This window comes from Osmerus mordax, chromosome 16 (genome assembly GCF_038355195.1).
Source record: "Osmerus mordax isolate fOsmMor3 chromosome 16, fOsmMor3.pri, whole genome shotgun sequence".
NCBI lineage: Eukaryota > Metazoa > Chordata > Actinopteri > Osmeriformes > Osmeridae > Osmerus > Osmerus mordax.
The window spans coordinates 9490573-9516728 of record NC_090065.1 but is presented as its reverse complement, the minus strand read 5'-3'; the positions used below and the strand labels follow the sequence as shown (position 1 = coordinate 9516728).

The window sequence follows — 26156 nt, the reverse complement described above, 5'->3', positions numbered from 1 at the left end:
ACCCATCATCTACGAATGAGGATCAACATAGTCTGAATCTTTGTTATCACCATCTGTTCAGGGTGTTATTGAACATTAACAGAGGTTGAGTTTGTCTGAAATGGGCTCATAAAAGGCGTCACTTTCTCTGGTGTCCCGGATGAAGCTAATCAAGTCGGCTCTTCCCAACTGTTTTGACATAGGGGACATTGGTGAGACGTCAACAAGGACCCTAGGCTGTATGCAGCCAAGCCAATTAAAAAGATTTGTCCGTCTGTTAAAAGATGGTCGCTGGACACATTCATACAACTTGGAATACACACCTGCATATATAGTCGTTCTTGTAAGTATGTTAATTGTACAGTCTTCTGCAGCTAGCGAGCAAACCAGTCTAGCTGTTCTGTTAGCAAGATAGCTAGTTAGCTAGCTGATCACAACCTACATTACAGTGCCCGTCATGTAGACAAGCATTTACTAGCTTTGCTAGTTAGAACTGTTTGACTGAGGTGAGGTGCTGTACCTAATGTAGTAAATGAATGTCCGAATGGAAGGAAGGGAAACTACCTCGATTGCTGTCTTGCTATGCATTTTGCAAGTAATGCGAGCGTACAGCAGCAGCTAGCTGAAGTAGCGAGCAAGCTGTGGTAATAGTCTTGCTTGCTAGCTAAGTAGCTAACTAAGTAGATTGCTAGTTAACCCAAATATTTTGCCTGTCTGTTTACTGACTTGAATATGACAGTCATGCGTGTAAATTACTCTACGGCCATACTGATGTAAATGAGCTTTTAGGTTAACTACATGTGGAAAATTGCTGCATTCAGACCTTTTACCTGTCATATGACGAAAACGTAGATAGATCAGGCTACCTGAAACAGTATGGTTAGCTTAATGCTAGTAGTAGCAAGTCAGCTAGGCCAGGCCCAAAAATTCTATCACTTGAGTCATGATCCACAACATGATGATAACCATTATATTAAATTGCCTCTCTTGAACGCAAGCGCTGTTAATTAGATTGTTTCTTAGTTTACATTTAGCTACAGTGGTTTTTTAATCTCCTGCCCGAACCGGGTTTTTTTTATACAACAAAAATGACATTTTGTTGTCAGGAACACTGTTAGTAAACTAGCTTCTTTGAAACAGATCCATTGTACTTGGGTGTTTGATCATTTGCCTGCTGGTTTCTCCTCCACAGATTGGAGGTTCAGTAGGTGTGTGAGGAGGGATGCCTGTAGAAAGTGGAAGCAGTGCTGCCGCCCGTCAGGCCAAACAGAAGCGCAAGTCCCACAGCCTGTCCATCCGCAGGACCAACAGCACCGAGCAGGAACGCACAGGCTTGCAGAGAGACATGCTGGAGGGACAGGTGAGGGCAGAAAGCCAAAGGGAAAATGAAGGGACCAGATGGTTAAATCAGAGGGAGTCAGTTGGAGAGGGTTAAATCAGAGGGAGTCACTAAACAGTAGACACTGTTTAGTGCTAAATACGTTTTTAACACTAAGCATGGGTGCTCGATACATATGTTCTGCATTATGTTGATCAGGTGTGTGAGTTTCCAGAGGAATTGGATAGGGTAGTAATGACATTGCAATAGCTAGGCTGCTACTTTTGGCCTACCTTTTTTCTTATTCTTGTGTCAAGTACCATAAAGCTCACTTATTTTAAGTAGGCTTAATTAGACTGACATCCATCAGTTTAGTGACCACATTGTTGTTTTTCTAAGTGTATCTGAAGAATCAATGAATGTTAGCCTTGAGGTTCTTTCCCCACTGTCAATTTAGCTGTCTAAGGAGAAATGGCCAAATCATTTTAGTTTATAAACCATCTGAGATGATGAGTGGGCTGAACTCTAAAGTGAAGTAATACAACCAGTCTGATACGTCTGGTACAATCTAATTATAGAGTGGAAACTGTGCTATGTGAATTATTACAATCTTTGAATTTCCAACCAGTTGATTAATGATTTGTCTCTCCTCAAAAACAGAAATGTCAATATTATTTAAAAGCCCCCATGTGTAATAATTTGTTACATCTTAAACCAGGAAATGTTCCTCACACTGCAAATTTAACAAGGAGATGAAGTCCTTGATTCTGATTTGCTCAGTTCTGCCTCGTAATTAAGGAGGCTGACTTTATCAGTCAGTTCCTTTATACCACAGCCACTACATAAAAAGGGAAAGCAACCAACTCAAGAGAGAAGTTGCATCTTGTTTGTCTGGCCATTTAAAACATTGTTTTATCTGATTTCAAGTTGTGGGAACCACATTGTGACAGAAAAGGGAACTGTTTCTTTTTCGGCTTTTACTCTCTTATGACTTCTTGTTTTTACTCTGACCTGTTTTGAATGGTCATAGTCTTCAGAAAATCTGGAAACCTACTTGAGGATGGAGGTAAGTTGGGTGTTAGAAATGTTGACAATGTAGCAGAATATAATGTAGTTGTGTGTACCCTGTTAAATAGTTCCTAGACTTGAGCCGTCTTCAACACACAAAATGTGTTTATCCTCTTAACCATCAGAACGGTTAGCCTACACACTCTTAAATGAGTCATGCTTCTGTAAAAAGGAAAATAAATCTTAGAGACAGGTTCTATCGAATACCCCTCAGCAGTAGCTTTTGAACCACTCTGTCCACAGGGCCCTTCACTCTGGCACACTGTCCTTGTCCCTTCCTACAACATCCAGCCTGGCTACTGAGCCTGTGAATGCAATTAGTACGCTCCACTGAGCTCCTTAAAAAGACTCCATAGCTGCTGAGGACATTGCTCTTATTTTGTCCACAGTAGGAGTCTGTACTAAACTAGTTCTTTAGATTCTGCTTTCTAAAGATAGATAGATACATTACATATCATCTTTCTATAGCACATTTGTAACTTTACTTAAAGGTCCAGGTACAAATGTTTTTTTGTTACCAACGAGTGTACCATGCATCCTAAGAGTCTTTGAAATTGCTGCATTGTGTTGTAGTAGGGAACGTAGAGTTACAAGTGGTTTCCAAATCCTTAGATCTTCATATTGCAAATCCTTAGATCTTAGTATTCCAAATCCTTAGCTATTAGTCGTTGGCCCACATCCCTCCATTACAGTAGTACCAAACAACTAGTACCTATCTTTAACTTGAAGCTATCATAGATGTACTATAAAAGTAGCATTGCGAGTTCCTTGCAATTTACTGTACATGTAGCCTTTTTCAGTGTTTTAGTCTATGCCGTCTGATACGGTATCTGCAGTCTTTTGATGCTCTTGATTTAACATTATACTCCTGTGTTTTCCTTTCTGCAGGATTCCAAACTGCCCTTGTCATTGAGGAGCAATCTTCTGGACCTGTTTGGCCAGATTGAGAGGGAGTTTGAAAACCTCTACATTGAAAACATTGAGTGTAAGTAGAGCACACGGACTGCTTGAGTACATCGCTTTGAAATGAACGGCAGGAACCTGCATGCGCTAAGGGAGTCAGGTGGCTGACCGGTTAGAGAATCAGGCTAGTAATCAGAAGGTCGCTGGTTCAATTCCTGGCCGTGCCAAAATAAACGTTGTGTCCTTGGGCAACGCACTTCACCCTACTTGCCTCGGGGGAATGTCCCTGTACTTACTGTATGTCACTCTGGATAAGAGCGTCAGCTAAATGACTAAATGTAAATGTAAGGCTGTGATTGATGTTGATGTTTCATGGGTGACAACGTTGCTTTCAATGCTTTGCAGTGCGCAGAGAGATCGAAACCCTCAATGATCGCTTAACGGCTGAAGGTCAAACCATTGAAGGGGGAGACCTCACCAAGGGAGCCCTTAAAGCAAAAGGTTTGATGCCCAAACATTACTTTTGACATTCTGCATTGCTTTATAGGTTAGCATAGCTTTGCGTTCCAAGATGCCATGCCATACACGATTCCAGTCAGAAAATCTGTGCCTTGGAGTTCACTTTTCTGTACATCTTTCTTGTTTGTTTCCAGCGAGTCATAGCACAAGCCAACTGTCTCAAAAGCTGAAGACCACCTACAAGGCTTCTACAAGCAAGGTAAAGTTATCATCTTTGTTTCGGCCTCGCACGATTTAGTCCCTTTGATTTAAACAGTCTCTAAACAAGCTAGTAGTATAACAAAAACTAAATGGTGTAATAGAAACATATTCCACTTTTGTCATGTTGACAGTAATGTTGTCCGAGATTAAAACGGGTTGGTTTGTTCAAGGAGTTCCAATGACTTGGAATGACTAAACAAATGGTACTGCTTTCTCTTTGTGCTTTAGCGCTCACATTCTTTCCACGGCATAGCAGGTGGACCCCGCAACTTCAATGTGGGGAACTGGGAGTTGTGGGGTGGAGACTCATGGGTAACTTCTTCATTCCCCCCATGTGCCATCATGCATGAACAGCCCAGCCATGGGGTTGGCACATCATCTCCAAGGCACTTGGGGATTCAAATGTAGGACGGAATTTTTTGGAAGGTTCTTTTAGTGAGATGTGAAAATACTAATTGTTGTCTCTCACTAACTAAGGCTTTCCAAATAAGTTGCATCCTTGTTTCCGTCCGTGTACGTTTTTGTTTGTACATTAGTCCATTACTGAAAGTGTTCAGAGCTCTTTAGCCATCATGCACATAAAGGCAAGATCACATTTGTATTGTTTAGGATTAATTATATCAATTAGACTAGTTCATCATGGAACAGTGTGTGTGGCCTGTTGGCAAGAGCTAGGCCCTCTCCAATTGTTGGCTGTTCACCTGATTAAACATCAGCTCTAGCCTTTAGACTTGCTCGCTAGAGTTAACCAATCCCAGCAGCATGTCTTCCATCTTGTGATGAAGCCACAGTTGGCGTGTACTTTGCACTGCAGTGAATTGTTTTGGGGGAAATGCCACTTGGAGCAAAGTCAACTGCTTTATGCTGATTAGAGCCCGACCGATAAAGGATTTTTAAGGCCGATACCGATACAAATATTTGGGGATTTAAAAATCCGCTATTCCGATATTGGCCGATATAAAAGAATATTTTACAAATCCAGAAACGCGTAACAAAACAAACTGATTTCCCTAACAGTAGTTATTTGTCGTTTACATTTAGTCACTTTTAGCAGAAGTTCTTATCCAGAGCGACTAAGTACAGGGACATTCCCCGAGGCAAGTAGGGTTAGGTGCCTTCCCAAGGACACAACGTCATTTGACATGGCCAGGAATCGAACCAGCAACCTTCTGATTATTAGCCTGATTCCCTAACTGCTCAGCCATCTGACTCCTGTTATTATTTCCTCACTAAAATAGTATGTTAATGCAGTTTCTGATAAATAAAATGTATAAAAATACAAACTTAAGATATCAAACTTTAAGTCCTTTGAAAAAAAAAAAAATCTTAATAAAAGCCGATACCAATAGTTTGGAAAATGCCCAATATCGGCCGATAATATCGGCCTGCCGATATATCGGTCGGGCTCTAATGCTGATGTTCACTTGTGTCAAACAAGCAACAAGTTGATATGCTCATTGCAGTCCACACTTTGGAAACACCCCATGAACTGCTGTAATTTCTATAGCTTTTCCTTATGCTTTTGGCCTTTTTGCTAGGAGCATTTTGTGGCAGTATTACATTTACACAGGTTCTGGGATTCTTACTAGCTCCTTTGAAATCCAGAATAAGTGCTGTTTGTTATATTCATACAAACAAAAAATATGTTTTTCATTCAAATATGTCACAGTGTATTCATAGATCACACAGCTGGACATTTTTTGTTCAGTCTCCAAAGTTAAGAAAATCATACTATAAGGTATAATTTTGTAGGGATCTCTATCGCACAGTTACTTTTGAGTACTACTTTCGTTTTCTCCAGAAATCCTTCTTGAACTTTCCAGGGAAATTGCCGCTATGGGAACTATCTCCCAAAATGCTTGCTCTTTTAGCAATCGACTGATGCTGACTCTGACATACTTATTTGGATAACATTGTGGTTATCCATGTGATTATTATGCTGTTGAGTGTTTGTTAAAGGTGCTGTCAGCTAATGATAAACCCAACTCGTTCACAGTTTTAACATCTAATAGCACTAGACTGTCATTTGTCATATTTTATTGAATCCGGTATAAAATGTGGAAGTATGATGCAATTTAAGATCGTAAAATCTGTAAAGTAAATATAACTGACTGCACCTTTAATATTTTGTTTCTTGATCAGTTGTCTATGAAAATTGTCATTTCTTTATGAAGTTTATGACTGGCCCTTTTCCCTCCTGCTTTTTACAGTGGGAAGATGTTAAGTGGTTTGTGTCCAATGGCTGACAGAAGTCCACCTTGTATTATGCCTATCTTAAACGTAAACGTCTTCAACTGGCAGGAGGTTGACAATAACTATTTGACTATTATTTCATGTTTTTTTTCTTTTACTGTAAACTGCTTAATCTATTCTTTATCCCCTTGTGTGTTTTGTTTTCTTTTTCACAGCTTCTCATTAAAATTCCAGTTTTGATTAATGACATGACACTCCAACTCAGTCAGATGACATAAATATCTAAACCACCCAAGCTTCTTAGCAATGCCTAAGGTACCTCGCTGACTGATCCCTCGCGACCCCCTGAGTGCTGCTGTCCCTGCTTTCCTCTCCCCCTGCTTGCTTGGTGCGAGCTGCCTGAGTCCAGGTCCCCCCGGTTTCTAACGTCCTCATTTCTCTTCCCCGCACCTCCCTAGATTGTGTCCAGTTTCAAAGCCACCACATCCAGGGCCGTGTGCCAGTTGGTGAAGGAGTACGTGGGCCACAGGGATGGCATCTGGGACCTGAGTGTCACCAGGACCCAGCCCGTGGTGCTGGGGACCGCATCAGCAGGTAACAAGCTCCTCCCTCTTTAGACATGTCCAACTTTGTCCAGCTCTGATGCTCCACGTTGGACACATTTCAAATACTAAGCTCCTGAACCCACCTGTCCTCTCTCTCTGGATAAGTGGTTCAGCTACATCCATCATGGTTGTGATTGGTAAAGCTGTAAGTGATTGGATAGTTAAGCCTCCTACTAAAGGTGACCTTCAGACATGAATTCACATTGCACTTGTGCACGCCGAGAGACACATGTATCACACATACTTCATGGGCCTTGATGACTCAGTGTAGAGTAAATCATGACACGCTCTCGTGCCTGCAGATCACACTGCTATGCTGTGGAGCATTGAGACGGGGAAATGCCTGCTCAAATACGTGGGTCACCAGGGATCAGGTAGGACCAGTGGAGACCTGTTGGATTGCACAGTACATTTATTGATAAACTGTCGGTCTTTGCTTATAGCAAACCCCCTATTCCTCAGCTATTTTGTCATTGTTGGTTTGAAATATGTCTCTTGTTGCTTGTCTCTCTCTAGTCAACTCTATAAAGTTCCATCCCACTGAGCAGATGGCTCTTACAGGTAAGGGTGCTTGTCATGGTGAAAAATGTCCTTTGTTTCTTTATATTGTACTGCACAGATTCGTTAGACTGCACATTTGTGGCTTTATTCGAAAACAACGGCTCGTACTATTCTAGTAGTGAAATATTGAGAAAATAAGGAATTTCGTGTAAAATAACGTTTTGTGTTCCACCTGATTGTCTCTGTGTGTTCGTTCCATAGCCTCTGGTGACCAGACGGCCCATATCTGGAGATACATGGTGCAGCTGCCCACCCCTCAGCCTGTTGCAGACATCAGTGTAAGCTGGGAGAGCCGGACCTTGCATTACTGGAACCCGAACCTTGTCCCATGTCACATTTGTAGAACCCATCTATTTCTCTACTATTTTATTCCAGATAATGGTTGAATGGTAGATGATGGTGTGTGTATGGGGGACAAACACAAGGGAAGGTTAAATGAATGACATGACAAATTACATTTGCACCAGAGCACAATGATCAGAGAGTGGGTCAGCTCGCCTCTCCACCCGTGTGACCCAGTTGTGCCTGTCTGCGTGCGTCCCTCCGGCAGGTGCCCTGCGAGGACGACATCGACTTCTCGGACAAGGACGAGGCGGAGGGAGACGCCGAGGGCCCTAACGAGTGTCCGTCTGTGCGCGTGGCCGTGACCACCCTCAGGAGCCACCAGGGCGTGGTCATCGCCGCCGACTGGCTGGTGGGGGGCAAGCAGGTGGTCACTGCCTCCTGGGACCGCGCTGCCAATCTCTACGACGTGGAGACATCCGAGCTGGTCCACACGCTGACCGGTCAGTTCTGCAGGGTTGCCGACCGGAGCTTGGGCTTGGCCTGGCGTTGCTTTTCTGCAAGGTATTGGGACAGTATGCCGGTGGGTGACCCAGCCTTTCTGTGTGTGTGTGTGTGTGTCCAGGCCATGACCAGGAGCTGACTCACTGCTGCACCCACCCTACCCAGCGCCTCGTGGTCACCTCGTCCAGAGACACCACCTTCCGTCTGTGGGACTTCAGAGACCCCTCCATCCACTCTGTCAACGTGTTCCAGGGACACACCGAGTGAGTATGTCCCTAGATGACACACCCAGGAAGTACCAGCACTGTTCATCACCGCTACTGTAGATTTGTTGCCGTTTAAAGTGACACTTGACTCTGAAAATGAGCAAATTACCAATTTTTTTATAAATGTCACAGGCTATATTTTTTCCCATCTTCCCCCTAAAAAACTGTACAATAATTGCATGGCTTCAACCAGGCTTTTTAAAGTGTATGTGACACCCGCTTTAAAGTGATAGTCATCACATTTGTTGTCACGGAGGAGCAGATTTCATGGCTGAAAGAATTAAAACAAGCCACCAGCGATGTGACATTAATTAGCCCTTATTAAGCTGGGCTTCAATTTAGATTACGGGGGTCCGATTCAGTCTTCCGTACACCATGGGGGACAATACAGTACATTCAGTTTTTTCTTTTTTTTAGCAATACTGCAGCTAATGCCAACACACTAGATCAGATGAAGGGATGTCAGTCAGCCAGGTGAAGGAGTGTGTCACCTGGGACAACAAGGTGAAGGAGTGTGTCACCTGGGACATCAAGGTGAAGGAGTGTGTCACCTGGGACAACAAGGTGAAGGAGTGTGTCACCTGGGACATCAAGGTGAAGGAGTGTGTCACTTGGGACATCCAGGCGGCTCTCGAGGCATTCCTCCGCTTTCTCCTTCCTTTTGAAGGATTGTGCAAACGGTGAACCGCACATGGGCAGTCAGCCTGTTCCCTTGCCCCGTCCCAGTTGTCTTTGAGGCTGACAACGCAGATTAGGAATAGAAACACCAGCCCTCTGCAGTCTGTCAGCCTCCACCAGCAGGAAGGCGGAGTGGTGGCGTAGTGCTGACCGGTGTTGTACGTGTGTGTCCCCTCGTCTCCAGCACGGTGACGTCAGCGGTCTTCACCGTGGGCGATAACGTGGTGTCGGGGAGCGACGATCGCACGGTCAAAGTGTGGGACCTGAAGAACATGAGGTCACCGATCGCGACCATCCGCACGGACTCGGCGGTCAACAGGTGGGCCGTGGGGGCACGAGGGGGGGGGCTACGGGAGCTCCTAAACCTTACAATACAGAGGGAACTATTTAGCGGACAAATCCGAAGTCTTATTTGATGTTTGAAAATCGCATTGGCACCACTAAGCCTGATTGCTGGTTGCTGTTTCCCCTCTAGGATAAGCGTGTCAGTGAACCAAAGAATCATAGCTCTTCCTCACGACAATCGGCAAGTCCGGCTGTTTGACATGTCTGGAGTGCGGCTGGCTCGGCTCCCACGCAGCAACAGACAGGTAACACACACAACAATACAGAAAATAAAGAAATGCATTCCACCTTTCTCTCAGACTTAATTGGAGGTTTTTACTTGGCTTAATAGTGGGCCTACCCAGTCTGACCCATCGCTAGACAGCAAGAGATGGTAGATACCCAGTCTTGGTCAAGTGATTCACACTAGGGTAGTAGATATGAAACATTGTAGCGGCCGTGTGCTGTTGGTGCCAGGACGATGTCATATGTCCCTGGTTTCGTGTAACCCCCTTTCCCCCGTGTCACTCGTCAGGGCCACCGGCGCATGGTGTGCTGCTCCGCCTGGTGCGAGGACAACGCCTCCTGCAACCTGTTCAGCTGCGGCTTTGACCGGCAGGCCATCGGCTGGAACATCAACATCCCGGCCCTGCTGCAGGAGAAGTGAAGAAGGAGGGGGAACCTGGGGAGGCTCTGGGCCCCCCAGCCTGGCCCCACGTGCTCACTGAAACCCCCCCACCACCACCCCCCATGCTTCAGCACTCACACACCCACCCTCTGGTAGGGAGGAGGGGGCGGGGGGGCTCCCCCTGCTGATGAGTGTTGTCACATGTTCTCGGCCCCCTTCACCTGTGCACAGTCCGGAACGACTACCCAACATGTGTTTTGAGTGTGTGAACGACGTGTGGTTTCTCCAAACTTTGCACCCCACCCCCACCCACCCCCCACCCCCACCCATGTATAGAAATGTGATTTTAGGAATGTGCTGTTTAAGAATTCAGCACAATGAGAGCTGTCCGATGCAGGGGACGAGAGGTCGGCCTCGCTTTCTTCAAAGGACGCTTTGAAGACGTGTGTTCACGACGATAGGCATTTTGTTGCGACACGCCTCGCATACATGCTTCATGCCCATCTTACCAGCTCAGACTTAAGAGCTAGCCTAGCTGCATTAATGTGCCATTACAGCAGACTCACATTTTCAACTAAGTTGACCAGTCCACACACCTGTCTTCTGCAACTCAAACTCAGCACTGGTCACTAACATTTCTGAGAGCAGTTCTGAGAAAGTCAGTGTTTGTTTATTTTTTCGTTCAGTCATGCACCTTTTTTTGTTGTTGTTGAAGAAACAAGCAATCGAACAAGTTGTTACAGTTTCTTGCATTGTTATATTTTTTTGCCCTTGCATATGTTGTACAGAATTGACACAATCCTATTTTAGACAATACATTGTGCCATTTTAAATAGTTGGGTGTACGGGGGAAGCTTGAACCGAAATCGTCTTCAGCCGTTTCCTGCGTTGGTAATGGTAATTGAGTCTGAGAGCAAGGCTGTATAAAATTACTGCTATGTATAGGACTTATGAACAATACTAGGTTAGAACAGTCATACTTCGTAATTGCGCTGTACTAATTATTGAGCAAAATCTCGTAATAGCGTCGTAGTGCATTAGCTGTAATAGCTTGTTGGCTGAGTTGTCAAGGTTTTAATGTCAGCCAAAGCAAAGCAGAGAAACGGATAGAAAAGACAATTGCTTATGGGGAATATTTTTGATGTCATTATTACAAATTGCGTGTGTTTGATGGCGTGAATATTTAGAGCGTATTTCAGTATAGTCGATTGGAATCATCCAAAGCTGCAAACCTTACATTCCTGCTCTGTTGCGTGTATCTAACTGTAGTACTGTATTTGTATCTTGAATAGACCCCATGAGTACAGTATTAGTATATAGTAGTAGTGACTCTCAGGCCCATTATATAGCAGTCACAAACAAAACATTTCCATAATTTAGACAAAATCAGGTACATCATTTAACTTTCCTTGCACCAAACCAAATTAATTATTGGAAAGCTTCTCACCTGAGCACCATTTTAACTTGAGGCACAACTGTACCATATGAATTATAATATATTCCCATAGTTTTAAAGGTCGCCCGTTTTGGTTTTAGGGTGTATGTGTGCTGCGGCGTTTACTAGCCTGTTCATTTCACGGGGTTGTCTTTCATTTGGACCCGTTTTTTCAGCAATGTTTACTAGAAGTGCATAGAAGTCCCTGACGAAAGCAGCTGCTACTTCTAAAGGGCTGTTGCTTTCGGCAGCTGACCTAGCTGTGTTACCACGTCACTTATCTCCCTGCCAGCAGGGATGGATGGCTCCAGTGTAGGAGGGATAGTGGACATTAGTTTGTGCAATAATATGCAAACAGTGCTTCTATCCTGTAGTACTGGGTGAATGTGTACACCAGTAGTACCTTGCCAGTGCTAGATTACGAATGCTTCATCAATAGATGGCTGAGTAAATGTGTAGCATCACCAGAAGGCAACCTACCTGAGACGGCAGCCCTCCTAGCATCCTGGATGGAAGGGAGACCGTTTACTTACAGATCACAGAAATATCACCAACTATTTGACCTGTGAATGTGTCTTTTTAGTTTGACAGTATTTTGTAATGGATTCGTTCTCGCGGAACTAGGCGGATGAGCATCTGAAAGCTTTCTTCTTAGTCATGCAAAGTCTATGCTTAGCTAAACCATGTTCTGTTTGTTTGTCATTGTTTTGGTCACGTTTCACATCTCAAAGTTCTCTCTTGTACAGTAATCTTGTCAATTGTCAATGTCACTGGAGAGAAATGTCAATATCAACCTCCCAAACCTATAGCCACACACAGTACATGTCAGGCAGAATCAACAGTGAATAGTCTTGTTAACCTGTGGTGTTGTGGTGTTAACCCAATGATGTTTAATGTGCTAAAAAAACAACCCCACCATGCAAGCCTCGTGAGGTGGTGAAACCATTTTGTTGGCAGACATTTTTGTGAGATAGCTATGTATAAGGAACAAGCTTCAGCTTGGGTAATGAATAAAATGTGTTTCATTCCCTCACACTGTCTGTTTTTCTGTCTTGGTTCTAAGTTGGACTTGTCAGTATCTTTAAAATGATGTATATGATTTTGAACAAGGTAAGATTGACCTTGTATCATGCTCATCAGGAAAAGAGCACACAGTTGAATACAAATTAGCAAATTTACTTCCTATAACAAAAATATTCATTTAAATCCCACATATCAAAAGTCACTGAAATTGACAAGAGTGTAATGTAACAATGGCTATCTGTCAAAACTACAAGACAAACTATGAGTATCTGTTATTGTCAGCAAAAATATACACAGTCACAAGCCCTTTACTACGGTACAAGCTTTCCCACATTTGCTATACATACAAAGAGATCAAATGAACATCTGAACAAATAATAGAAATACAACAATCTACTAAATTGAGGAACATAGTTGACCATTCAAGAAGAGAATACCTTTCAAGAGAGTACTATTCTAGTCATATGTGTCACACACAACCTTGTCATATTGTAAGCAGGTAAAATGCATTTGTTGATTCACAAATGGTACCATTCTCCTCTACCAGTAGTTCTAAATTAGTGGGCCACCCTGTCCATATTCCTGTTGTGACCTCTTTGTACCACTAGAGGTCCCTCATTGTCCATTATCCTTTTTACCAAGTCCTGTCTCTTTTGTCTGCTACAATTACACATTTAGTAATGTTCTTTTAGAAATCAAACCAAAACTTTGACATAAAACAGCCCTGTAATAACAGTGACATGTTAAAGCACTTAAAAGAAACACAAAAAGGGAAGTCACAGAAACAATGTAGCATTTAACTTGTAGAAAAAGAAACAGATATGATTTAATCATGAGCTTTACTGCTGAATTTCAGCCATGAGCGCAAACAATGAATTAGCGGTGCTGTTTCAGTGAGAGACAGTTAAGAGCACTAAAAGCTTTTACTTCAGTCCCGCTGATTCATAGTGAGTCATCATAAAGTGTGCATGAATCAGCAGATTTGAACATTGCATACCTGACTAAAACCGAGAGTTCTCTTTTCTCACAGATAACTAGACTTAATACTTTCCTGTGTTCTCATCTGTGTCAACAACTCAACAGGTGGGACTGAATGACTATTACATGTGGGTAAGATGTAAGACAGGATCATCTTTGGGGCCTTTTGTTAGTTTGGAAAGAAGGGACAGCCATATACTCATCTTATTCTGGACACACAAACTCACATGAAAACTTTCTAATGTCCCTTTCTCTCCTCGCCCTTTCTTGGTCAATCACACAGTCACACCTACAAACACGGACCTACACTCCATCACCGTGGTGTCTGGACACTCACACACTGATCTGGAAGTCCTCCTGGCCTGGTGGTTTCCTAACCCAGGTTCCCAGCCCCGAGTCCTGCAGAGAGAGGACAAACTTCTGCCTGGCTTTCTGATAGGTCTTAGCGGCCATCTTGACTTCCAAGTATGTCTTGTTCTCCACACCAAACTCTCCTCTCTTCAGCTGGAGGGAGGGAGGGAGGGAGGGAGGGAGGGAGGGAGGGAGGGAGGGAGGGAGGGAGGGAGGGAGGGAGGGAGGGAGGGAGGGAGGGAGGGAGGGAGGGAGGGAGGGAGGGAGGGAGGGAGGGAGGGAGGGAGGGAGGGAGGGAGGGAGGGGGGAGACAAACGGCTTGGGTTAATAAAACATGCCACCCAGACAGAATAAAAAGTAATGACCCAGCACAAACTGCAAACTTCAACAGCTGGGCCATCTTCACCAGCAAATTAACTTTCTTCTGCTTTCAGTTTTTTCTTCTCTCATGCTATTCTTTACCTGATATTACACTCACGCACTCACTCACTTTCTCTCTTTCTCTTTCTTCTCCCTTCCTCGCTCATCTCTTTTCCTTTTTTTGTTTTGCCTTTGTTCTGTCTTGCCCCATCCTTTCATGCATCTTCTTTCTCTTGCACTCACCCTCCCTTCCTGCACATTTTTTTAATTAAATACAGCCAGGAATTTTTTTTCCGATGACTGTGTTTACTGTTTACTTTTATACTGAGTGCAGAAGAGAACATAAGCTGCTGGAAAGTATTGAAATGCTTTTAAAAATAATGACGTCTCTACTGACATTTAAATGTTACCATCGCCATTTGGAACCTAGGAATGTGACACATGCATATTTAATTTCACAATAAGAATAAAACTATATGGCAACCTAAATCTTAAATAAACATCATCCTAATTAGCCTTAGATGGAAATGTTCTACAAGCACACGGATAGATGGATTCCATCGGCTTTGCAAGTCCAATTCAGGGTTTCCATTTAAACAATTGTTTAGTACTTGTCAGGTCACCTTAGCAATGCTTTTTCCACATGTGCATCTTAGAGTGGAATTATGGAAGAGTGGTTTGTACTAATAAATAAAGGCCTCTCCAAAAAATAACCACAGACTGAATTACCTGAATTTTGCCATGCAGTTTCTCATTGATGTACCCACCTGGTAATGTAGTCTCTGCCAACGAGTGAAGAGGGAGTGCTTGCAGAGCCGAGATGGCACCCATGAGTCTTCCTTTCTTCCTGTGGAGCTGCTGACCACCTCCAGCTCTCCATCACCCCAGCTCCAGTTCATACTGGAAGGCAGGGCCTTCCCTGGCTGGCGGCCCTCACTGCTACTGAGGCCTGGGGGGGCACGACAACAGCCTGGAGTTAAGAGCCTGGAAGACACCTATCAACCTCACAACCTGCCCTTAGCTACTACCATGATGACACAAGCTACTGCAGGACGTGCATGCAAGATGTCTCGGTTGTGTGGTACGTACAGCCCAGGAGCAGGTGGGTGCGTCTGTAGGGGCAAGGCAGGTGGGTGACATGGCCGAGCCGCCGCACCATGGCCCTGCCCAGGTGACCAGTGTGACACAGACTGCCCACTGTCAGGCTGTGGAGGTACACCGGCTCCACAAAGTGAGACACGAGGGAACCCTGAAGACCTAGAACGTTCCACCTAGAGAAACAAGGTGAACGGATGTACTGGTATGATAAATGCCAGTAAAAGGGACAAAACACATAGGGATAGATAACGATTGAAATAGATAGTGTCACATGCATAAATACATTTCCACGGTAGGGAGTATGCATATTCCATCCATGTCGAGCTTACCTGGCCATTTTGTCAGTGCAGGACATGGTAACAAGAGTTTGGTCCACCAGTGCGTTGTCCCATCTCTGATTGGGCCGCCTCACACTTACAGGAAGTGTGCCCTCGCCCACCTCCATCTTCATCCTGAGATGGCAGTGGAAGTTCCTTACCAATCGGTGGCTGCTGGGTTCTACAGAGCAGGACGCAATCATGACAAGACGATGAGACTGCGCTCATACGAGCACATGCTTATCGAAAAAACCACAATGGAACTTGAAGAGGCCCCGAGGCATTACAGCGTATAGCACGGTGTGTACCGGTGGACTGTTGGACGGGTTTCTTACGGGTAGCCGTGAGCTCGTAGGGGCAGTTGAGGCGAGCGTCTCCGCAGGGGGATGAGCTGACGTACATGTGGAAGAGGACGCCGTCTCTCAGGCGGTACCCAGGGCCAGGGCCTCGGATGAAGACGGACGCCTCCGTGTCGTCTCTCCTTTCACTTCACGGACAAGGACAGAAGAACATGTTTCAAGTGTCCTTTCGGGCTATTCTGAAGCATTCATGTGAGGAAAAAGGGGGTTGTCAGCAAAAGCATGTCACTTGAGGACTTGGTCAATGGGTCTAATTAGTAAGTGATAACGAATTGTTCTCTGTATCACTGAAAGTATCTGTGAAAGGACCAGATTATAGTTTTTCATACTTTTGATTGAACACATCCAGTAGAATAATCCCTTTTCCTTGACGAAACAACTGTTAACAACTGTTAATGCATATTGTCCATTCTGTCTGTAATCTTAGATCTCCTAGGAAATCAGCTCAGTGTATGTTTACAGGTTAGGCTCAGTTATGTGGGGGATCTGTGAAGCCCTCTGTGACATTGCTTGTGAGAAGTGCTGGACGAATACAATTTGGTTTGATTTAATTACACGTGCAATCTTACCCCAGGAGAAGTTCCAGTTGAGAGTAGAGGAAGCGAACAAAGGCTCTCCGGGTAATAACCTCAGCATGGGCATCCCAGACAGCCAGTCCCTGGTCACTGCTGTTCCCGCTACTTAAACATTTAGTCCCTGTCCCCAAGGCCACAACTTGGGCTTGTCTCCAATCAAAACCTGAGGGAGACCATGGCAAAAATGACTGTTCAAGTATATATCCAAAGCTGATTGCATTATATGTATGATGTGATGTTCCTCAGCTTGAATTAAACTACACACTACAAGGTACACGTTTATGCATGCAATATATATGTACAGTACTGTACAAATACTATTTGACATTGCACTACACCACAACTCCATGAAGTCAGACCGAAGTGACGTATAGGGTATCTAAACTTCCTCGCACCTCACTCAGAATCCACATTTTAATTAAACTATCACTGCAATGTTCCGAGACACTAAGTAATAGTCTATAAATAATAAATTGTACTAACGTTATGAAAAACCAACACGATACACCAATCTTGTATTGTTGTTGTGTTCCGATCTCATGAAATATTTGTAAACCTGTAATGAATGTCTGCCTGCATCCATAGAAGGGTATGAAGTGTAGTATTATCTAGATTATTCCTCATGCAATTGTTTACTTTGTGGTCATGTTCTTGAACTGGTTCAACCAACTTCTGGTGGTGGAATTAACAGGTTTTAGGGTGTCAAATCAAAACCACTGGCTCAATTTAGAACTGGACCTGTTAAATATTTTACAGAAATATATCTTACCTCTGGTCATCACGATTCCTGCCAGAACTTTGTGATGGGTGTGCGAGGTTTTGGAGCACCTGTCAGACAGCTCATAGTATTTCTCTCTCACCATGTGGAATACTTGCTCTGCAAAGCACTGTCATAAAAACAGAACATCTCAACAGGTAACTTTTCAATTACCAAGAATAACAGTTGTATGTGCTCATGTACTCAGTTTCATTGTAACATATAGTTATGGACCTGGAAACAGAATGAAGCCACAAAACGTTCTCTGAATAGAATACTGGAATAGAATATTTTTGTTCTGTTTCTGTTATTTATCAGTCTGTAGATGTAGTATGTGTCTCTCCTCTATGTGTCCTGTTCTGTCCTGTCTCAATCCAAAATAACTAGAAAATAGTTCTGCATCTACAGGTAGCTGTGGACCTGCCCCATTTTGTCCGAGGGAGTCATCTCTCTAGACAATGCATATAGACTTGCCACATCATTTTGTGACAGCTCTCTCATTGATTATGTCAGCTCCTCTCCGTCAGCTCAACCAGCGAGTGACGCCTGAAATATTGTCCCTGTCAGCTCACTGTAGCTCCCAGTACAATTCATGTGATTTCCCTTGGAAACCTCTACCCAATTGAGCATTATATATTGTTTTTATGATGAGAAACGGGAGAATAGGTTGACAACATACTACTAACAAAGTTACAAATACAAAACTCAATGATGACTGAAGTTACCAGTCCAATACAAGTCTGGATATCTAATATATTTGATTATATATTAAATGATACACATCTTGAGTTTCTGAAAAATTGTGTAATCTAGACAACCATGCCACAAGGTCATGTGTAATGAGAGTGTTAAACAATTAGCGGTTATATTAATATGCTCTTCACACCTCCTCCCCTCTCCACTCCAATCTCCTTGAGTTGAGACTCCTCCTTCATCACTAATGTGTGCTAATAATGTTCATTAGTGCATCCTGCTGCCTGACAGACTGTTCAATGAAGAGGAGGATTCTAAGTTCTCCGGAGGGAGGAAACATTTTTATTTAATTCAGACCTACCAAAACCAACCAATACTTTTTTGAAAATATCGATGATGTTGTCCAAAATAGATCAAATCTGAAACCACATTGGACATTTTGGACTAATGATATCTCCGTTCCTGACACAAATTGTGACAACCCTCTTTGACTTTCTTAACCATAAGATCCAACTTACGGCCAGCATAAAATGTCCCAAAACACTCCATACAACTCCATAGCAAAATGGTGTGCAGTGTTTCCCCTAGGTTTACAGCTTTGGGGGGGTGGGGGGGGAGACATGGTCTCCCGACCATGTACAGACAGAAATGACATGCCGTCGTGTAAATAAGATAAAACACATAAGGCCATTTAGTTTGTTTAATAAAAGAGGGAGCTATAGAGCTGTTTTATAGGAAAGGTAACCTTGAATTACTTATTTTGTGATCTGGCGATTTATTTTTATTTACTTGACCTTCCAGGGGGGGCGGGGGGTGCCATTGGGGGGCGGGGCGCCCCCCTAATATAATGGTGGGGGAAACACTGGTGGGACAGGGAACGCTGAGTAGAACAGAGTCCACTGGGGCAGTGATATAACTCTCTTTAAGCTAAACTTCTGAGACAGATCTTCGAGGACACGATAGCAAGTATGACAAAGGGAGAGTTCCAGCAAGGCCAGGGAGACGAGAGTACTGTTTAGCTGTTGCGCTTGGGCATGCGGGACAGTATTCAGCCCTCAATCTCTCGGACATGGTCGCTATTCTGATATAACACACTTCATTGGCTGACAGTCCGAGCAGCTCAAACACATTCGCGGATGCCATTTCAAACATACAGAATGTAGCCACGGTGGGCAGGAAAACTCAACGAGGCTCAGGACAATTAGGTGTGTTTCAGATGAGTCATTTAACAGCAACACAGGCTCGTGATTTGCAGAATGCCTAAGTGTGTTTTGAAAGTTGAGATAGATGTTTTCCAATGCGCTTCTGTCTCCCATGTATCTGATTGCAAACCAAAGCAATGGTTCGGAACGATGTAATGCTATAAAACATTTGAAGAAAAAATTCTGCATTGAATTCAAAGAAAGGATACTCACCTGAGGTAGCTGACTGCTCTTCGTCCCATAGGCAGCCTGACCGAAGGAGTTTCTGCACCGCCCCAGGCTGACATTAAACAGCTGTTGCAAGGCTGCTTCTGCTGCCTGGGCCCTGGCCTGCTTCTTACTGCGCCCACATCCTTCGAACACCCTCCCCCTCACTCTCACAGCCATCACAAAACTCCTAATAGGCCTTCCCTGCACTCTCTCTGTAAGGCAGACATACCTCAACCCTGGATGCAGGTCATTTAATATAGCCACTGGACTCAGTTGCCCCATGATGGTAGAGCCAATGCTTTGCCTTTTTGGGTCCGCTGAGGCCATTAAATCCAGAGAGAAACACATTAGTCTTCCATGGTCATACACTGTAGAAACTGATTCTTTTACACCTGTCGTGCAATAGTCCTTTTGTGTGGATGGATCAAACTCCTGGAAAAGGGTACTGGCTACTTCCGCAAGGTCGGAGGTGAAGTCTGAAGTGGTGTTGGTGAGGTTGCCCATGGTCAAATGAGCCTGGGTGGCGTTGGGGAACTGAATGAAGGAGCGAAGGGCCAGCTCTGCCGCCCTCATCTTAGCCTGCTTTTTGGTTGGTCCTCGCCCCTCGAACCTCAGGCTATTGACCTCAACACTTATGGCAAACACAGGTGCATGCACTGGTCCTGTTTGGGATACTATCTCATACTGAAGACCTGGTTGAAGCTCATTTAGCTGCACCAGGGCATTCTTCTGACTAACTGACCAGGCTGTTCGCTTAGAGGTCAGTTGGAGTTGGTAGAGGTGCCTGTCTTTGCCCTCCACCAAAGGCTGCTTTCTCTTCAGACCTCGTGTCCCGGCTCTCTGGAAGGCTTTGTGTATGGTTGTTGTTTGTTTTGATGGTGTGGAACGCTCAGTGTGGTTTCTGCTATCCTGATTTTCCTTTACCTCCAAGCTGCTGGAACCTGATAACCAGATGAGAGGGGAAATCATCACTGTTAGATGACTCTCTAGGTACGTTGACACATTTCATGACATCATGGATGGAATAGTTTTGCTTGAAATCATGAGAATTGCAGATAAAGAAACACACAAACAGATTCATTACTTGAATTGTCCCCATCTTCTGTTGATGGTCTCCAAGGTTCACTTTCCCTCTTCAGATCTACAAAGGATGATACCATGCTGACTCCTTCTGAAACAGAAGACAATACAGAACAGAACCGAGGGTAAAGATCCATCAGATATCTAATTGATATTATTGTAACTACTGGATTTACATAGCAAATTAAGTCAGTTTTTGGGGCAAACAACCAGTGTTTCAACAAACAAGATTAAGAAAATGAGTTAATTTATGGAGTTTATGGTTACATAATGCTGCAAAACAATGAAATATGCATTGTATAAAAAGTTTCTCAAATCGTCACATTTAGTTATTATGCCCCTATCATATGTAGAATCAATTATTCTCTACCCTTTATATTCTTACTGTAGATCGAATTGTTACCAGTTATACTGTAGTTCACTGTCGCTCACCACTGGAAACAGGAAAACACTTATGTAAAGGTTGTCCATTATTAATGACGGGGTTTACCGTTGTGGTCCCAGGTTGACATGACCAGATTACCGGCGTACACCACAAACGTTTGCTCTTGGTTTTGGTTTTGATGTATCTACTGTTGCAGCACTGTGCTTATGTGCATATGCATGCAAGCAAGCATGCATGTGTGTGTGTGTGTGTGTACAGTGTCTGTGGATGTGTGTGTTTTGTTAGTGGGTGGATGCATGTGTGTGTATGTGAGTGGAGGGGATGAATTTGACAATGGTGTTTAGCCTAGTAAATGTGTAGTGTAGAGTGTATTCCATGAACTGTAGCATGATCCCCATTAGCATGCATTCCTTAGCATTAGTTCGGATTAACCAGGACACAGCCTCACAGGAAACTACAGCTTAATCACTTGTTTCCAGAGTACAGTTTGAGCCACCTGTACTTGTACACCATGTCTAAGTCTAATGCTCATAAGAAAAGAAACTAAAACACAGATAGATGCACAACATTTGCTTTTGGCTTTACATAACATGAAATGTGTCAGCTATATTGCTATACATTTTTAAGTTTACAGATGTGGCTAAGTATTACTTACAGTTTGTGGGAACACCCACTCATCATGTATGTACGGTAGTGAGTAGTGTGCTGTATCTTTCCTGTATTTTTCATGCTCTGCATAATCAACATGTAAAGCCAATGACAGTATGAAGCCACACTGGCTGCTGAATGACCTGACTATTTCAAATGATACTGTTATCCACCCCACTGCCCCTTCCACCGAGATATCAATGGTTCATAAACAGATCATGTCAAATACAAATCCCGTACCGTCAACGTTGATGGAAAGTAGAAATGGAATCTCCTATCACTTTCTCATATCATCTTCCACAGTCACTGTTTATCAAGCCCCAGACGAAACGTTCTTTCATCCGCTCATTGTTAATGAACCTTATTTAATAGAATAATGAAATTAGGCATGGCAGAGGAAAGTGAAAAACACACGCGTCCAGTGTATGTGGCCTGACAGCCATGGATAATCTCATTTGCTGGAGCATAATTAATGGAAAGTGGTTTCATTTACTCTTAATGCATACTGTCTTTTCTCAAGGGCAAGCAAACAGTCAACTTCTTAGATAGATTGTACAGTATACTGAAGCAGACTGTATTAATGTCCTGTTATTATTATTTATAATATTGGCTGGTCAATGTCAGTGATAAGGGGTTTGACACTCGAGCAATGATGATGATAAATTGCAGTTTACATAAACATCTTCAAGAGTAAGGATGGCTACTTTGGGTTCATATGTGCGATCTGTATGTCCAACCACTAGTGTGTTTGCTGAAAGCTGTTTTGTGACTCAGTGGATAGTTGAAAATGATTTCTGCCAGACCCTGATTGGAGGGTTTAGCTGGTCAGTTAAGGAAGTACCCCTTGGACGTCTCTCTTCCAGAGGATATGTAAACACTGTCTTCCCTCACATAGTCAACTATTTAGTTACATTAAACTGAGATAGATGGGATTCCTGTACTGTTTCTGTACAAACTACTGTATCATTAGAATCCTGTACTATCAATCCGTATTTGTGTAAACAAGTTGGCAGACGTAAATTGTAACTTTCCCATATGGTGGCTTACGTGCTGCCACTGTAATTATCATCAAGCAAATGATACAAAGAAACTGCATCCTAGCATCCCAGCATCAGGGTCATGATAATAGCCCCCTTCAGCAAATTACACAGAGAGGGGGATCGTCTGAACGTGTGAGGCAGATTTGAGAGAAACTCTGGGAACATCATTATCCTGTCTACTTTAGGCAGTAAAACAATAAAGCGGTCTTACATTACTGTATACAATGACACACAGTACAGTAACTGTGCTATTCAAATAAAGCAAACCAATGACAATCTAATTAGAAGAAATATGATATGGTAAATTCACTCAAAATTCCACTTGAAATAGAAAGTGCTGAAGGATGGGCTTTCTATGCCAGAGACATTCTGTAGTTTACTAGTTCTGCTTCTTCATTCATGCTGAACTGTGGAGTTCATACACAACACATCAACCATCATCAAGAAGGACTACATCTTTCCCACAAGTGCAAATTTGTCAGCTTGTGTTCCACACATGCATGGCATTTCCACAATTCCACCCGTTTAGAGGCTCAAATAAGTGTTTCTCACACATAATGGCAACAAATTGCTTATCATTTGTCTTCACTTGAATATACCAGCTCAGCATGGAGAGGAGGAGCTGGGGGGAGATGAAATGAGGCGAGAAATAAGCCAATGGAAGTCTTGAGGAGGAACAAGGATTCATCGGGGTAGACATAAAAACAGTGTTGGAAGAAAGATATGAACGAGTAAAAAGGTAACCCAATAATGTCAAATGGGGTTTTATTCAATTAACTTGTAACAGTTAAAATACATACTGCATAGTAGAAAAATACACTGTAGAGGGTGACAGTTTTTAAGATTAAGAGAGACAATACGGTATGAATAGTTAAAGTATCAGTAGTGAATTATTTAAATTCCTAGTTGACTTATTGTAACTCAATTCTGTCCGTGCTGAGGAGAACAGGCCAGGATCAGTGTTTAACCTGATGTCGGGAGATACTTTGGCTAAGTGAATGCTAGTCAAGCACTCAGCCTGTCTCGGTCATCTGAAGCCTCATATTGACAGTCAGGCCACACACACACTTTCCTTTGTGCAGGAAAGAAAAGAAGGAGCTTCCCTCTTGTCTCATTCACTTGTTTGACTTCGGGAAGAAAAATTCCTAATTCGACATGCCTGCTTACGGAAGAGCCTCCCTCTGTGGCTTGCACTATCCTGAGTTTGGTGAACTGACATTACACAACAGATACTTGTTCTTTAGCTTTCCTTAGGAAGGTTAATTACCTACAACTTACGGTTCGTAGCTCAACTTGGAACGTTTTTCTTTAAAGAGGAACGTCTGTGTTTCATGTGATACTCAGTCTTCTTCTAAAAAATGGAGGGAGATCTATTGACAAGAGAACAATGGCATCCTATGGACAGTTTTGGACATCCTGTTCTGTCAGGTGTTGTATGTGCTGTGACAATTGTCCCACCGAAAAGCCATATGAAAGCAATTTTGAAAGTGCCAATGTGAATGCAAATGATTAAATTACCTTTGCTCTACAAGAGTGTGATTATGAAAATTGAATCGAATATTCACAGTGGGGCTAAAAACAACACATTTGGGTTGACAACAACAGATGATGGAAATTAGTAAACAGCAGCTGCTGTTCCATCATTGTAATCTTGTTGGGATTAGGGACAGTATTTGTGTAATAATTTAAAATTGTATTTACAGTTACAATAATAGTTGGATGTTTAATTATTCTTCTGAAACCACTGTCGATTTGGCAATGGTTAATTAATATGTACTTCAGAGACTTTACCTCTCTATAATATACCACAAAAGAAAATAATGACATAATTAAACAAATAAAAAAATATTGAATAAGAGGTAGACACTTCCAGAGCCCCACTTAGTCTCCTGCTGGCTCTCTCTCCACTAACAGTATGACATTCAGAAACGACACATGGCGCTCCAATCAACATGCCAATACAAAACAAGTAGCCTTCTTGTCAACTCATTCTGAAGAGGAACCCCAGAAGGAGGTCAATGATGATGACAACAGAATGCTGGGAGATGCAGGTCATCACAATATTGCATCCCATTAAAAATGGTCGTTCCTTCAGTCAATTCCACCATCTTACCTCCCCATTAAACAAAAATGACCATTAGGTCACAAATGTAATGGAAAAGGCTTAGGCACTTTGAATGAGCATAGGACTTAATATAACCCCCTTTCATGAAATAATCTGCAGCATTTGTTCAGGATTAGTATGACAGGAACAATGACAATGTAATCCTAAAATGTCAACCTGTTGCCTCAAAGACCATAATAATTATCATGAAAGCTTTCATGATGAAGAGAACTCTTAAATATCAGGGGTAGAGGGTTATCAAAGCCATCAAATAATGGGTGACATTGTGGAGGACAAGTGATTGATTGGAGTAATACTAGTCCTTATAAAGGATTTAATTTAGTTCTAGAACCCGAGTTTAAGGTTTAGGCATGGCATGAAAAGTCAACATATTGTTCAAAAACAACATACTGTTCACAAATACACAACAGTGTTTGATAAGAGCTGCCAGAGCATAACGTGTTCTGTATCATACTGTTATAATCTACCGTAATAATCGGATAAACAATCGGATACATCTAGATTTAATAGTAATAATAATAACGATAAAAGTAAATAATAATATTTTTTGGGTTGTGTAGGAAATTGATGTTTTACAAGCATGGTTTTACACGTTGTTGTTTTTAGATAAGGGTAGGCATACCAGTATATTGGTACACAGTACACATGGTTTACAGGTAGCCTACATGAACAACCTTGAAACTAATTTGTTCAGTGAGTAAAACAGTTTAGACTTATCAATGTAGCACATTATCTCGACATTGGCACCGGTTTCGGTAACTAACCTTTCCTAATACACCTTCTCCTTCGTCTCCTTTTGAACTTGCTCTTTAGACCACAGTCTGAAGTTTTCTCAGGTTGGCTATTGTTTTGAAGGTCCACAGACATCGTTGAGACTCCGTTATCAACGCCTGTTGCCTTCACGGTGTTCTTTTGTTTTCTTTTTAATGGATACTAATGAACTGTAGAGTGGACGTTTCCCTGAGAACATTCGCTATGTTGGAGGAGTGCAGTCGAGAAAAGAAGGATGTTCGTGCATGATCCAAGTCCCCCACCAAAGTGCTTTGATTTCCCCTCCGTGAACAGTTTTTGTAGGGTGACGTCAAAACTCAAAGGAAAAAACTCCCAGCTCAACATGAATTTGCTTTAAAAGTATGCATGAACGTGCTCGTGCTTTTCTGCCATCGCATGTAGGCTATTAGCTTTGTGACCAATTTTAAACTTTTCCCACGGCTGGCGCACACATGCACTTAACATTCAGCACCATGGACAGCGCATATCCTGTCAAAGATTTCCAGGTAGCTGTACCAGAGTAGCTTGCAACCAAATATAAGAGGTTAATCAATTGATATTACCTTACAAGCCTAGCTATTGACGTGTCCACCTGTACCATGAACCTTGGTAACTGTGATATGCTGTAGATAGAACAGCCAGCTCCAAGAATATTCTACCACATCATGTATAAGAGCCCAATGTTTATTGAAACCAAGTTGACTCAGTCTGGCTTACACC

At 42.9% G+C, this 26156-nt stretch overlaps 2 protein-coding genes across 2 annotated transcripts; one reads left to right on the top strand and one right to left on the bottom strand.

The window, feature by feature from the left end:
• Positions 1 to 187: 187 nt before the first annotated feature.
• Positions 188 to 12490, top strand: LOC136959486 (WD repeat-containing protein 37). The gene is made up of 14 exons (XM_067253828.1): positions 188 to 322; positions 1172 to 1339; positions 3254 to 3350; positions 3674 to 3769; positions 3922 to 3986; positions 6640 to 6775; positions 7089 to 7160; positions 7303 to 7347; positions 7549 to 7625; positions 7898 to 8132; positions 8255 to 8396; positions 9262 to 9396; positions 9553 to 9667; positions 9937 to 12490. Exons 2-14 carry the CDS (start codon positions 1202 to 1204, stop codon positions 10066 to 10068), a joined length of 1485 nt encoding a protein of 494 aa, XP_067109929.1. The 5' UTR covers positions 188 to 322; positions 1172 to 1201; the 3' UTR covers positions 10069 to 12490.
• Positions 12491 to 13798: 1308 nt separating this feature from the next.
• LOC136958910 (double-stranded RNA-specific editase B2-like) lies at positions 13799 to 25532 on the bottom strand. Its single transcript, XM_067253040.1, has 9 exons — positions 25430 to 25532; positions 19391 to 20328; positions 17295 to 17412; positions 16520 to 16688; positions 15927 to 16078; positions 15604 to 15772; positions 15266 to 15447; positions 14940 to 15125; positions 13799 to 13956 (listed from the first exon to the last, which is right to left on the bottom strand). The coding sequence occupies exons 1-9, from the start codon at positions 25530 to 25532 to the stop codon at positions 13799 to 13801; spliced, it is 2175 nt and encodes a 724-aa protein (XP_067109141.1).
• Positions 25533 to 26156: the final 624 nt, after the last annotated feature.